The sequence below is a fragment of the Hevea brasiliensis genome, chromosome 6 (assembly GCF_030052815.1).
Source record: "Hevea brasiliensis isolate MT/VB/25A 57/8 chromosome 6, ASM3005281v1, whole genome shotgun sequence".
NCBI classification, from domain to species: domain Eukaryota; kingdom Viridiplantae; phylum Streptophyta; class Magnoliopsida; order Malpighiales; family Euphorbiaceae; genus Hevea; species Hevea brasiliensis.
Window position 1 is genome coordinate 3,594,071 of NC_079498.1, and position 15,556 is coordinate 3,609,626.

At 33.4% G+C, this 15,556-nt stretch overlaps 2 protein-coding genes across 9 annotated transcripts in view; both read left to right on the forward strand.

Annotated features, from left to right (window-relative positions):
• On the forward strand, nucleotides 1–11,478 carry LOC110642344 (receptor-like serine/threonine-protein kinase NCRK). 8 transcript variants are annotated; one of them, XR_009149361.1, is made up of 14 exons: nucleotides 1–241; nucleotides 1,161–1,217; nucleotides 2,245–2,300; nucleotides 2,684–2,764; nucleotides 3,160–3,276; nucleotides 3,953–4,066; nucleotides 5,040–5,312; nucleotides 5,436–5,677; nucleotides 5,812–6,108; nucleotides 6,302–6,538; nucleotides 6,855–7,082; nucleotides 7,655–8,058; nucleotides 9,379–9,460; nucleotides 9,596–9,973. XR_009149361.1 is itself a non-coding variant. In XM_058148236.1 (11 exons), the coding sequence occupies exons 3-11, from the start codon at nucleotides 2,695–2,697 to the stop codon at nucleotides 7,973–7,975; spliced, it is 1,827 nt and encodes a 608-aa protein (XP_058004219.1). In that variant the 5' UTR covers nucleotides 960–1,217; nucleotides 2,245–2,300; nucleotides 2,684–2,694; the 3' UTR covers nucleotides 7,976–8,272. The 8 variants fall into 8 exon arrangements, 2 of the variants coding, with proteins under 2 accessions (XP_058004219.1, XP_058004218.1); XR_009149359.1 differs by having other exon boundaries at nucleotides 1–221; XR_009149362.1 differs by lacking the exon at nucleotides 1–241 and adding an exon at nucleotides 872–895.
• Nucleotides 11,444–15,556, forward strand: part of LOC110642346 (exosome complex component RRP41-like) — an 18,455-nt gene continuing 14,342 nt past the window's right edge. The window contains exon 1 of the mRNA XM_058148237.1: nucleotides 11,444–11,584. Within this exon, the coding sequence (XP_058004220.1) occupies nucleotides 11,446–11,584 (139 nt within the window). The 5' untranslated portion in view covers nucleotides 11,444–11,445. The remainder of the gene's footprint in view (nucleotides 11,585–15,556) is intronic.

The window sequence follows — 15,556 nt, forward strand, 5'->3', positions numbered from 1 at the left end:
GCAGAGCGACACCTCGTCTTGAGTGCATCACATATTTCCCTCACTCTTTGTCTCTCTCAACCGCTTAATCCACACTTTTCGCTCTATGCTCCCAAGCACACTCACAGCTGCTCTCGCTCTCTCTGGATCACATTGTTGAAGTTTTGATGGATTAATTCTTTCCTCTGCATCGCCGTTCAAGTTTTGCATCGGACTGCAGTTGCTCGGCGAAAGCCATAAAGGTACTTGAAGCAAGCTTCAGGTACGCTAGGTGTTAGAACTTGTTATTTTTTCTCTCTCTTTTTTAAAGATCTTTGGTTCTTCATCATTCGACTTCGCAATCTCTGATTGCGATTTTGGTAAAATGAATAAAAATCCAGTGCGCTAGGCTCGAGAATAGAATTTTCCGGCGTCGTGACATGGCATGCCGACAATGGGAATGAGATTCTATGATTTGATTAAATTAAAAATTTTGAATATACAGAAAAGAACTGCGATCTCCGCTAACGAACTCCACGTCACCATGTTAAAATACAATTTCTCTTAAGCCGTTGATTTGTACATCGGTTCCGATTATTTTTAAATTAATGCCATCATTGTCCAGTTTCTACGCTTACGGTACTAGCAATTCTACAGTCGAATTCTGGACGGCCGACACCCACTAGTAGTGGGTCCCACTTTATTCGCAGAAATGTTGAAATTCTACTTTGCAACGTATGGCTTTGAAGCCAAGTCTTTTTAACCGTTAAGCCTCTGTACTGTTTTGATATTTCAAAAATTTTTATCTTATTTTTTTTTAATTTCCACTTTTTTCAGCTCAACAAACATAAACAAATTGTGGGTTTTGTTTAGATTCTTAACTTCTAAAATGGTTGAAAGGTCTCTTTCGTGTTTGCAAATATGTTGCTTTCAAGAGGTGTGGTGGATGGGTTTGTTTCTTTTATCATATTTCATGTTTTTGTATTTAGTCTTATTAAAACCACCATTAGTCTCTATCTGCTGTTATTATATGGTGTCAAGTGTCTGTTTCTGGATTTGCTTTTGGACTTCTTATTAGTTTGCTCTCAATATCATCAAATTGTCATTGGTTTTGCCCCATTTTAGAATTATCCATTCTTTGAACTTTCTTGGCTGTGTTTTGCTTGGTTTAGATTTCATTCAATTAATGCTAGAAATTTCAGGGTGAGTTGCTGAGAGTCAGTTCGTATTGGACTGGGCTATTTTTCATTGTTTCTCAGGTAATTGTTGTTATGGTTTTGTAAGTTTCTTATGCAGGATAATGGCCTTGCTAGTTTTGAGTGTTGAGGAAATTTATTTTTGAAAATAGTTCTGTTTCAAATGTATAGAGGAAGCAGGATGTTACTTACTGAAGTTTCTGTTAAATTGTCATTTATTTGTGTGGGTCTTCTTTTTTCTCCATTAATGTAGTTATATTTGGTGTGGGGCGTTAAAACCTGGGTTGAATTTGGTTTGTGGAGTTACGTCTGGGGTATCTTTGGTCTAGAAGGAGTCTTTTCCTGAGTCATTTCATATCTAAATTACTTTATCTGTAACCATGCCTTTCTCACCTATTAATGAATTGTCTACCTCTCACTGTTTCTTCCGACTCCTGTTGCATTTAAGGCCTAGAGTCATGTATATTACTAGATAGTACTTCTGATTACTGTATATGACCAATAATTAACTTAGAGCATTTATCAAATGTTTTGTTACTAGCATCATAATCGAGTTTTTCATTTGGTATTGTATTGCTTATATCTTGCTTGAATAATTAGCATTGCACTGTTTATGGAAAATCATTGGAAGTGTAGGTGTTTTTGTTGGCCAACCATTGATTTACCAATTCCTACTCCTGTTGCATTTAAGGCCTAGAGTCATGTATATTACTAGATAGTACTTCTGATTACTGTATATGACCAATAATTAACTTAGAGCATTTATCAAATGTTTTGTTACTAGCATCATAATCGAGTTTTTCATTTGGTATTGTATTGCTTGTATCTTGCTTGAATAATTAGCATTGCACTGTTTATGGAAAATCATTGCAAGTGTAGGTGTTTTTGTTGGCCAACCATTGATTTACCAATTCCTACTAATCTCCTGATTGTCTTTCTCTATGCTAATTTTTAAGGTTAGCTATCATGCATGTTGCTTGACAATCGGTTGAAGCTTTTATTTCTCCTTTTTCCTAGACCTCTGCTTTTATACTCGAGTTGAATAATTGTCACCTATCATTAAGCTTTTGAGATCGTTTTTCTGTTGCAGATTGGAGGATTTAAGATCAGAGAAGTTTGGGAGGCAGACCCCTAATCCTAATGAAGGTTTCCATTTGAGTTCTTTTTCCTTTTTTTTTTTCTTTTTTAAATATGTTAACTTTATCAGTGATTTGCCTTCTCTTTAATGTTTCATTACACTGTAATACAATTTTAACCCTATTATTCCTTGAAAAGAATCTCAAAGAAAAGATGAAATTTTGATTCTTGGAAGTTGCATTATTGATTCTTGGAACTGCTCAAAATATATTAGTACAGTTTAACAATAGGATATTATTTCCTGCTAATTTGGCAGTTTAAAATGTCACCCTGGATAATTGCATATTTTGATTTTTTTTTTATAATAAAAAAACTGTTAATATATTGAACTTTTAGAAGATATTTGTTTTAAATTAGGATAGAATTGACTAGCAATTTTGTTTTATGGCTAGTGTTGGAATAAATGAAGCTTCAAGTGGAACTTGCCCTTGCTTGCCTCTTTGGTTTTATCTGGATTCAGCAAGGCTTTTGTGGTTAGTATGGATAATTATCCTGTCCCTTCTTTTGGCTTTCTATAATGTTAAAATACAAAAATATAAACCTCATTTACAACCTGCCCTGGTACATTGGCAAACTTCTGAAAGCCTGGGCATCTCCAATCAAAGGAGTTCCATTTAATTTTCCATTGCAATAGATGTGCATAAGCCATTTCACTATTTGTGCATTGATAATGGAACTAGTAACTGGAACATGTTTGAGTAGAGATGCGCAATGGAAGGTTATCTTTGGCATTCCTAAAGTAAATGCCTTTTCCTGCTACGTATTAACATTTCACAATGTTAAGGGATTTTGTACATGGTGCTGAACTGTATTTCTTGCCATCTATACAAGGACACTGAAGTTTGATTTCTGGTTGATTGCGGTGCAGATGAACTTTCCACTACATCAGGCTTAAAAAACTGGACATGTACGTGTTCATTGCCACATCAAGGAAATCAGAGTTATGTTAAATCTAACTGCTCTACATCCTGTGATTGCAATATAGGTATGCTGCTGGTATAATCATCCAGAAGTTCTGAATTACTATTGATATATAATAGTCGCTGCTGAATGTTTAACAGAACATAAACATGTTGCTACACAAAAAATGATCAGTCATGAAAATATCCTCTGTATGAAATATTCTTAACAGAAGTTTTTAATCTGGGAGATTAGGGCAAAAAATAGCTTATGCCTAAATTTATGAGTCCATATGCTAAGTAGAGCTTCTAAAACATAAATTGCTTAAGTTTCTGGTCTGGTGCCTATGGCAAACCATAAAGAAGTGAAAGTTTGTCTCATTATTATGTTTCCTGATATTGTTGATTTTGGAACTGCTATTGGTAGATTTATTGCTCTTTATGAGGTATAAATTCATGAATGAAAGACTGTATTGTGCTCTATTTGCCCCCTCAATTTCTCCTCCTCACAGTTGACATTCTTACATAAGGGATGCATATTTTGGATGACAATTTTTTTGAGTTGGATCCTTGCATTTTAAAAAAATAAAATTCAACAGTAATTTTTCTGATCCTATATCAACCCTACAAACAACATGTTCATGTTGTGGGAAAATATCTGTGTATTGAGTTTGTATGAAAATTAATTGTTTGTATTTGTTATGATTGGCAGCTATGACTATTCCTGGTATCTATTAACAGATTTTGCCTCTTATGTGGCAGCTGGAGGACCAAGTGGAGGTATATGGACATGTGTATGTGCTGCTGATGGATTTCCTAAAGTAGCTTCTGGCAGTCTTAATACTACCTGTTTTACATCCTGCAACTGCACTTCTGGTACTCCCTTGCTTACAGCCTCTTCTTCTTCTTCTTCTTCTCCCTTGCTTAAAACTCACAACACAATGCTTTTGTTTTCTTTGCATAGTTCCGTCTGTTAGTATATTGTTTGTGCTTTCTACAAAAAAAAAGTATTGTGTTTGTGCTTTGAATTAGGTGGCTTTCCATTGCAGAAGAGTTCAGATAGATTTCTTGGTTGAATCATTTGCTTTGGCAAGTGTAATGTTCTGATATCATGCTGTCCTAAGCGATCTAAGGCTCTTCACATCCTCCACTATTAGGACATGAATTGATTCAGTCGATATTTAATAATATATGGTAATACCCTAAGAAAGGGCAACCAATCCTCTTTGTTTTCAATGCATCTGTACATCTGGACATGTTCGAATTATATATGCCTCCTAGTTGTGATTTTTGATGGATAAGATCCTGTGCCATGTAGAATGTTTGATGTTAAGAGGAATTGATGATGACAAAGCCCAGTTTGTTGTGTCTGATCTGAAATTGATCAACTGGAATTTGAAGGATGCTGCTCTTTCAACCACAGGCTATATCTAGACCAATTATACAAAACTCTATCATGGAGTTCCCTGGATTTTTTTTTTCCTCTTTTAGTTGAATAGATTTTAAGTCATTCAAACTGGATGATGAAGCTCAAAATGACTGAAAATCATGTGTGATTGAACTATGGCATTGTGCAATAGATGATTCAACTTTTGTAGCTAAATAAGGAATTTATTATTTGTCTTTAACAGGCAATTCATTCCATTATCATTTGATGGGATAAGCTATACTGTGCAGTGGTTCAAACTGGTCTTTTACCTTTACTTCTCAAATTTATTTAAATGCAATGTGTCTTTTAACTGATCTGACTTTGATGATATTTCAACCTAGTACCTACTACCTAGTCATTTGCTACTGGTAAGATTTAGTTTGTAGCCTCACTTAGTGGCATTTGCTTGCTTCTAAACAGGATCTCTTACAGAAAATGGAGCTAGAAGAAATCACCTCTCTGGAAAAGTTGTTGTGATCATTTTGCTACTATGTGTCATACTTGCAACACTCACCTTTCTTGCTTCCATAACATGCTATGTCTATCGAAAAGATAAATGCCCTATCCAGCGGCCAATATTCTCTTCAGACAGAGATACAAGTTACAACAGTGCTACTAACTTAATAAGTCATAAGGCATCTTCAGTATCAGAAATCAAATTCAGTATTGATTCGCCCATTAATGCTATCTCAGGTAAGTGGGATTATTATGATGATATTGTTGTGTGATCAGCCTGACTTGGTTCTAATCAAAGTTTGGCCTCTCAACTGCTTATTGCTCAGATTTTTTTTTGACTTATTGTTTCCAATTTCTCAGGGTGTTTTCGCAGGGCTTCTTTATTGTGTAGGAGCGATTCAGAGATTATACATGGCACCATATTCCGATTTTTATACTCTGACTTGGATCATGCAACAGATAACTTCTCCAATTCCAATCTTATAGGACTTGGTGGAAGCAGCTTTGTATATCGTGGCCAGCTTAGAGATGGTAAAATTGTGGCAATTAAGCGACTTAAAGCTCAGGGAGGACCTGATGCTGACTCTGTCTTTTCAAAAGAGGTACTTCGTATTTTTGTTTTTCAAATGTTGGTTAAGGAACAGATTTTTTGTCCATTTTTGTCTCGAAACAAAATAGGAGAAGTTTCTGCTCCACAATTTTCCATACATACTTAGTGCATTATTTTGATGCTAAGGTTGAAGTGTTATCAAGACTTCATCACTGTCATGTTGTACCCTTGCTTGGATACTGCTCAGAATTCCAAGGGAAACATTCTGAGAGGTTGCTGGTCTTTGAATACATGCCTAATGGTGACTTAAGGGATTGTTTGGATGGAGTTTTGGGGGAAAGCATGAAGTGGGAAACTCGTGTTACAATTGCAATAGGAGCTGCAAGGGGCTTAGAATATCTCCATGAAGCGGCTGCTCCAAGAATTTTGCACAGAGATGTCAAATCCACAAATATCCTCCTGGATGAAAACTGGAGAGCCAAAGTAAGGATCTTATGTTTTGGTGGTATCTGTTATGAATATTGATTCCAAATTGAATGATGAAAATTGTGCTGATTGTGTATGATGAAGTTATAATTTGAAATAATTAAGGTAAAATTGAAGTGTAAGATGCTGTCACACATTTACTTGCTCAATTCATGCACATTTACTGTCTATGTAAACTACAAATGTGCAGATTACTGATCTTGGTATGGCTAAACGTTTAAAAGCTGATGGTGTTCCCAGCAGTTCAAGTTCTCCCGCAAGAATGCAGGGCACTTTTGGCTATTTTGCACCAGAGTATGCAATGGTTGGGAGGGCCTCTCTCATGTCAGATGTTTTTAGTTTTGGTGTAGTTCTTCTTGAGCTTATCACTGGTCGACAACCCATCCATAAATCAACCAACAAAGGAGAAGAAAGCCTTGTCTTATGGGTAAAGTAAATCATCTTCTATGTACTGCATGCATTTATTCCCCTAGTTTGAGATATTAACTTTTATTAGTGCTGTCTAAACATCTCAACAGCAATTAAGCTTCTCTGAATATCATAAATTCCTTACCAGATGAATAAGTTGGCATTACATGGACAAGGAAATTGTTCAAGATTTCTCATCTTCTTCCATTTAATTGTCTCGTCTTGAAATTTTAGATTTGAATTCCCATGGTCTTGTTTTTCTTATTGAAGACAATTATACAAGTGCAACTGTTTTGGGAAATAATAGAAGTGATTCATACTTCTTCTTTGTGTAGGCTACTCCTCGTTTGCAGGAAAGTAGGCTAGTAATATCAGATTTGCCTGATCCACGTTTGAAAGGTAATTTCCCAGAAGAAGAGATGCAGATAATGGCTTACCTAGCAAAGGAGTGCCTGCTGTTAGATCCTGATGCTCGCCCAACCATGAGTGAGGTTGTACAAATCCTCTCAACTATTGCACCAGATAAGTCTAGAAGGAGAAACATCCCCATAAATTTTTTTCGGGTAATGTAATAATCATAACTAACCTATTGGATGCTTTCTAGTTGATAATATTTCCCTGGTTTTTGACTATGAATGATTTGTCAATTCTCATTGCACGTAAAGAGAGTTATTAGGTTGTGTTATAGGCAATACAAGCTGAAATTAATAGATTGTACAATGAGAAATAATACAGTAATAATACACTTACAATCCTAACAATACAAAACATTCTATCATTGACTATTTATTCTTGGTAGACATAAGCAGTTTGTGCTCCATTGGTAAATGCCTAAGTTTCTGGGTTTCCCTTGGATGTGGTATGTCTGAAAACAATTAGTGTGTAAAAGACAAGTTGCATGTATTTTTCAAATCCAGTGGTCGCAGGTATATACTTGGCCTACCCTGTTATGCAGATGTATGCTAAATTGAATTAATCAATTCTGTTTTCCGAGAATGCAAAACTTACCTATACAAGTGAGCCAGTGATTGTACTGTAAATATTATCTCAAAATTTCTCAAATGTTCACAAAGGTACGTGCACATACCCCATTAATACATTTAGTAAATTTTTACATGCTTCATTTGTCATGCAGATGTCTTCCTCGCGCAGCATTAAAAATGAGTCATACATTCAAAAACCAGACAGTCAAGTTGAAGGTCCTGTTAATGCAGCAGAACTGAGACGAGATATGTCGGTTAAACAGTCAGCTCTGTGTTCTACGCCATTGGATGTTGAGGATACTCCCTCTGTTGAACACAATGCCAAGGGAGCAGATCCTGTTTCATCAGAGTATATGGAAAGACTGATTCTCTTGACCTCAAAAGCTAGGAGTTGGCGTGCCACAGATGAAGAAGCTGTGGACTTAATGGAACCTCGGTTTGAATCATTCCACATGGCAAATAGATCTCCTTGACAAACTAGCCATATATGAAAGCAACTGTTATGATCTAGGAATTTGCAGTTTTCTGTTACAAGTCTGGCAAGCAAGTTTTTAAGGTTCCCCATTTGATCTTTTTTCTTTTTCAATTAAATTTATTTCTTCATTTAAGTAAAAGAAGAAGAAGAAGAGGACGAAGAAGAAAGATCTCAGGCAAATGGACATTTATCTTTTATTATTGCACTTAAATTTTTTATGTACACCAACAGTTACAGTAGAAAATTCGTATTGTTTTTTGGTGATTGATGATATGCATACGAATCTTGATGGTCACATATTGCTCCAAATTTGCACTGTAAACGTATCCATTTACCTTGTTGTATATGAAACATTGTTGAGGTGCAAAATGATATTCCTGTTTCAAAATTGAATTCTTTAAATTAGGATAATCAAAACAATAATATACTTTGGGAATCTAATTGGTGGTCTTGCTAGAGAGATTGCTCAGTTTTGTTGGGCATTTGATTCATTCTATTGAATTGATATCATTATTGTTCTCCTACATTAGTTTGGAATAAAGTATTTGTGCTATATATAAGATTTGAGCAAACCTCTTCTTCTTGAATTAACTTTTAGGTAGAGTTAGACTCGATCTATTTTCTTTTCTGCATTGCTTTAATGTTGGGCCATTCGTAAATATGTTTGCCTGCAATTTCATACTTTGTGATATAAGATTTGGGTAAACCTCCTCCTTTTGAGCTAGCTTTTGAATGAGATCTGATCTTAGTCAAACTCAGGACTGGTCTTGTTCAATGGTTCATGAGCTCAAATTGGTCCTGGACCTGCAGTTTCAGTCCCGCTTGAATCAATGGCTCAAAATTGAAATCGGAACCACTAATGAACTGAACTGAATTCGATCTTGAACCATCTTGATTCGAAATTGGGTGGAACCAGTTAAGGCCAATTCAATTCTAATTCGTTCCCTTTTTCAACATTGAATTGTTGGTTTCGGCTTAAGTCGTGATAAAAGTGATATTTTTATTACTATAAATAATTTTAAAATATATATAATTTTCACTGATTTCACCAAATTTTGCTTCCTTCGAACGTCCTTTTCATTTGAAATCAATGGCCACAGTATAAACCAAAAGAAAAACTATTTCTTTCGAATGTGAACTTTCTTTCAACTATATATAACATCTTTCAACTCACTGTCTTTTGTTGACAGAGTTTATGAAGGTATTAGCTAGAAAGTATGAACAATTAAATTAGGTGTAATTTTGTGTGTGCGTGTGTGTTGGGTCTTGGCATCTCCCTTTGAATGGTAGTTGAGCCTAGGACTGGAAGATGGTGTGTTGCATAATATATATCTATGCATATAAAACCAACATATGATACCATCTACCTTCCTCTGATAGAAGTATTTGTCAATCATCTAGGGTCACCAATGGATCCTCCTCCACCCCCAAGTACACCACTGTTGCCACCGGCTCCGCCTGCTGGAGGATTCTTGGATTCATGGTAAGATGTTAAATCTAGTCTATTGTTTCATTTTACTGATTATTTAGAAGAAAACAATGAAAGCCAGGTTGAAATGATAAAATATTTGCTAGAATTTTTTTTTTCTAATTCTTTTTTGGAATTTCTAATATGCAGTTTGTGGTTTCTGTGCTGCTGTGGTCTGTTTACAAGCTGCTGCCCTCCACTATTTGAACCTGTGCCTCCTCCTCCATAAAACTGCATTTCTCAATTACCCACCTTTCCTTGGAATAGCTTTTGTGTATGTGAAGTGAAAAACGTAGATAGTTTATAGACACTTTTATCTTCCGATTTGGTCCTGTGATGTTAACAAAAATTCATGGAATTCTTCCATTTAAAATTTCTTTTACATTTTTGGAGTTTAAAATTTGCCGATCCAATTAGTCTGAGATTAAAACTTGATTATTGATATTATTTTTGAGTTTGAAACCTTGTGATAGTTGTTTGTCTATTTTTTAAAATATAATTGACTCTAATGCCTTATTAATTGTTGTATTTGTATCTTCTCAATCTCATTCTTGTTTTTTGGCAAAATGTGTGACAACAGAATTTTGTTTTTTTTTTTTTTTTCTTTTTCTTTGATAAGATGTAAGGAATTGCCAATTAGGCACTGAAAATATTAAATATCTATGCAATTATTTATTTATCAAGTCATTTACCATCCTACCTTGCTCGCATAAGCTGCTGGTCCAAGCAACTAATACATATATGTATTCACACCGTTGTAGCCTGTTTGGCATTGGCTTTCCAAATAAGAAATTATTTTTCTAAATAAAAGTGTCATTTTAGATATTATTGAGGAAAATAATTTAAAAAAGATTATTTTATTATTTTAATATTTTTATAACTAAAATTAATTAAATTTAATTTTTAATTATTTTTTAACACTTTCTAATTAGTATATTTAAAAAATCAATTTTTTCACCACATTTCAATAACAATGCCAAACACGTACTGAATAATGAAGTGAAAAAAAAAATTCTAAATTAGAATAGTTAATTGTCTTACAAGATTTATTTTTAAATGAAAGATAATTGATTTATTATGGCGTAAAAGATATGTGGCTTAATAGTCTTATTGTCACACATTAATTTGAGATTTAATGGTCTTATTGTCTCACATTAATTTGAGATGAGGTATTTGAGATATACATATATATACGACTTGAGTAAATTTTTTTCTTTTAAGCTAATATTTATGATTGAGTTAGATCTGATATATTTTCTCTACATAAATTTAAAATTTAATAGACCTCAAATTAAATTTTAAAATAGACAAATGATCTACATAGTTAAATGAGATGGTAGGGAGGTTTAACATAATTTAACCTATATATGAGTAATACTTTTCTCCAATCCTTCTAATAAAGTGAAAAATAAAATATAATAAAATAATTAATAACTTTAGTGTTGTTTAATAGGTTAAAATTTTTTTAATCAATATATTAAAAATAAAATAATAAAATATTATTAAAAAATTTAAATAAAGTCATTTATTAATTTATCACACATATAATTATATTATTTTATTTTGAAAATTTTAATTATTAAAAAAATTAGTGTCAAATTTTATAAGTAAATACATTTTTAAATGCACAAAATGCTTTTTTACTTCAATTAATTTTAAATTTTATTAAAAAGAAAGTTTAATAATAAAATTTATGGGGAATATATATATATATATATATATATATATATATATTTATTTATTTATTTATTTTAAAAAAAAGTTACTTTTTAAAAAATTTACTTCTAAAAAAAGTAGAGAATTTGAAGACAAATCCATTATTTTAAGTAATATTAGAATCTTTTCAGGACTTTAAGAAGATAACAAATCGTTTAATTTAGAATACAAGAGACAGAAAACCTGTAACGGCTCTCGACGAAGTTCTCCCACAAAGCAAAAGCATATATAATTTCTGGGTCACTTGAAACCTTGGGGACTCCAAAACGAAGAAAAGCGAGAGAATGGCCTCGAAACCCGGTTCAGCTCCGACGACGTACTCTCCGAACCTGGCCTGTAAATCCCGACTGCCCATTTTCAAAGACTCCGATGTCGATTGGGTCCGTCCTGATGGCCGAGGCTTCCACCAGTGCCGACCCGCCTGTACTTTCTCTGTCCCCAATTTTTTTTTTTTCAAATGATATATCAGGATTTGTTTTTCTTTCATTTTGTTGCTTTGACATTTATTTTTGAAAATTTTTTTTCCTTTTTGTTGCTCTACTTTCAGCACTTGGTCATAGCCCGTTACTTGCTCTACTGATTTTTTTTTTTGTTTGTTTAGCTGATTACTATTGTCTGTGTTTTTGTGATTGGATTGAATGATCAGTATTTCGAGGTGGGCATTTGGAGATTTAATTTGGGTTCTGATATCTTTCTTGGTTTATGTCTGGTTTATCTCTCTGTAGAGTGAACCATCAGCACATGCAATATGCTCAAGAAACTTTTGTTATAAAGGTGTTTTTTTGGTTCTTAAACTGTCTGGTTCATTTTGGTTGCTTCATTATCTTTCTTTTTTTTTTCAATGCCAAAAGTTAGGATTTTGATTTATTTTTCACTTGTTATTTGCTTCATGTGTTTGGTTGGCATGATGGGTGATTGGATTAAAGTGAGTCTTTTTATCATTTGTTATTGGATTATGTGAGTTTGAAACATTTTCAAAGCAGGGTATGAGTTTTCTGTTCTATGTTGATATTTTTTTTCAGATAGGTGCCATATGACATGTATATCAGTTGCTTTAAAATGTTGTTCATATAATTTTGTGCTTGCAAAATATTTTTATGGGGTTTTGATATTTACATTGTTCTCTGTAGCTTCAACTCTTCACTATAAAGAACTCTTGTTGCACATGTATTAGACACTTAAAATGGACATGGATGTTGGCTATATTTGTCCATGAGAACAAATTATGTAAAACTTGAACAAAGCTGAGTTTGATTACTTATGTATTTGATACGTGTACCCAATTTTGAGCAACATAGTTATTTGATTTATTGTCTACAAAGTTTTGGTTATTATTATTATTATTATTATTTAACAAGTGTTACCTACATGTCCATTCTCTGATGTTTTCCTTTCTTTTTTTCCCCCACTATGTGAAGCGCTGTGATGTTTCAATATTATTAAAAAACAATAGTTGATCCCAGTTAATGTAACTTCTTATTGGCAATACTTGTGCTAAGGAACTTCCACAAATCATGAATATTCTTTTTCCCATCTTTTCTGTTCTTTGCATCTTGAGTTTCCACTTTCACATCTATTTATTTTCTAAATTATGCTGTATTTGGGTTTTTTCAAGTGGTATGGTACAAAGGCAACTGGGCTCATTCCTTGTTAGTTTTGTTTATGATTTGTTTTAGGATAGTTTAAATTTTTATTACTAGTGTTGAAGTTAGAACAATAGAAGACAAAGGTTATTTAAAAGGAGAAAATAACAAGAGTAAATTTACGTGGTTTGGCTATCAAGAGCCTATATCCACTGACACAAAATTTCAAAAGGCTATATCTTTGTTCACTTGTATTCTTTTTTAATACATTGTCATATTTATAATGAAAGGCACAAGACATATATGGAATACCATAAATTAAGGATTCTCCACTATCCCTTAAATTGAAGATTCTCCATTATGAGAGATCCCTTGAATTGATGAAGAATCTCATCAATTCCAATGCTCCTTTTTGATGAGATTCTTGTCGAAGTTAATAATTCCCTCACAATAGCTCACAAATAGCACAAAAAAACACAAAGCAGCTCGTAGGGTGCACTTCCCTCTCCAAAGTCGGCAAGGAAACATCAACACAAAGCAACTCACAGGATTGCACTTCCTTCTCCAAAGGCGATGTTGGTGAAGGAAAAAATAACAAAACAGAACACCCTTAAGGAAGCACTTAACCAAACAGCAAAGCAACAAAAAAAAAAATTCTTAGAAAGCAGAACACATTTTCCTGAAGTCAACTTTTGTGCCAAAGCCTAGATCACCTATAACAGTGCACCAGATCCACCAGCAGCGCACCTGACTATGTTAAGGGCGTTGAGGTGACTCTAGAAAAAGAAGGTAGGACCACAGGAGATGAAAAATGCACCAGATACCTGTGCTCGCCGGTGCTTGGGATAGGAATCACAGAAGCTGCGCGTGGGGGCTACTAGCTGATACGGTGTCCGCAAGTGCACGGGTCACAGTAGTATAGTTTTTAAAAATTGATATCGATCCCACAGGGAATTGTGCTTAAATTGGAAATAAAAGTATAAGCAAATTAGAATGACAAAAATTAAAAGATATTAAAAATAAAATCTAAAAATTAAAATTAAGACAAAAATTAAAGATGTAAAATGAAATTTGGAATTAAAATTGGTATTTGAGGAATTAAAACTAGATCAATCAATTAACTAAAATTAATTAAACTAGATTACCCAAAAAATTAATTTGAAATATCTATTTATGAAATTGAGAGAAATTAAATCTAAATTCAATAAAAATAAAAATAAAGTGATTATAGAAATTGGATTTAAATTGGATTTAAATTTAAATTGCTATTTATGAGGTTTGGAGGATTTATATCTAATTTCAATGAAAAATAAATTGATTCTAGAGATTGGATTTTCAATATTGTTTGCATGTGGTTTTTCCCTAATTTAGCCAAACACATGAGAATTGCAATTTTGAGGGAAATCAATTCTTAAATTTTTGAAACCTTTTTCAAGCATCTCAAAATTGGTTTTCATTAAATCAAACCCTGTTTTCACGGTATTTCAAATCTAACAAAACCCAATTAATGCTCTAATTGATTTTTGAAAGTTCCTTAATCTTCTTAGCTTATTTCTAACACCAAGAAAATAAAGTTTATTGCAAGATTATCCATCCCCAATATTCACTTTTCAGTCCATCTATTAAGGATTAAAACTTAACTTAATGAGGGCCCATTCATCAAGCAAGGAAATAAGCACACAAGCAATAAATCAAAATATAACAATCTTCATTTAAATGGCTAAATCAGTTCAAAACCACAAAACAAATCAATATTTACAAACCCATCTCTAGAATCTCAATCAACTACTCACAAATCATTGTTTAAAGACAAACCCAAATGAAGAAATGAAGAAATAATGGAAATGTAAGCTAAAAGGGGTAGAAAAACCCAGCAAATTTGCAGCAGGATCTCTGCAGAAAAGTGCAGAAACTTGATCCTTGCTGCTGCTGGAAGAAGATGCAGAAGATGCTCCTCCCTTTCCCTCTTTCTATCTTTCTAAAAATGCCTCCCTTGCTCTCTTTCTATCTTTCTAAAAATGCCTCCCTTGCTCTCTATGCTCTCTATATGGAAAGAAAGTGATAAAATGGGTCTTTATATAGGCTAAGGGATTGTTCTAGAATGGGTAAAAGGGGGAAGGATCTAGAAAAAGTGAGGTAAAAAGGCTGGAGTAACGGAAATGCCACGTCAAAAAATTTTCCAGTAAAAACGACATAAGCCGAGTCAGTTGTGTCGCGGGTTGTGTCGCTCTCGGCCATTTTTTTTTTTTCTCAACTTCAAAATTTTTTTTTTTTTTTTTTTTTTTTTTTGCAATTCGATTTTAATCTCCTCCAAATGGCTACTCTGATCAAAATACATCAAATTTCTCCAGATTTAACCTACAAAACAAATAAATTCCAAAAATTAAACTAAGAAATGTGAAAATTGTAAAATTGACTAAATATATACTAATATCTAAAATAATAGCTATGAATAAGGGTAAATTATGTGCAAAAATTACTCCTAAATGATGATATAAAATGCATGCATCAAATTCCCCCATACTCAAACTCTTGCTTGTCCTCAAGCAAAATTTCATTAAAACTCATTTGGAAGGGAATAGAATCAGTCTTTGAAAACACAAAATTCACTAATCCAAACCACCAACTTACCTCTAGCCACCAACATTCCAAATTCCCACCAAAGAAAAGCACAAAGAATGAAGCAAGCACTCTCAACTATTACAGAATAGCTAAGAATTAACCAATCAACCCAAGCAACAAATACCAACCAACTACAAGAGTCAATTGTGCCAAAACAAACCTAAATGAAATAGATAGCCAATGTGTCTCA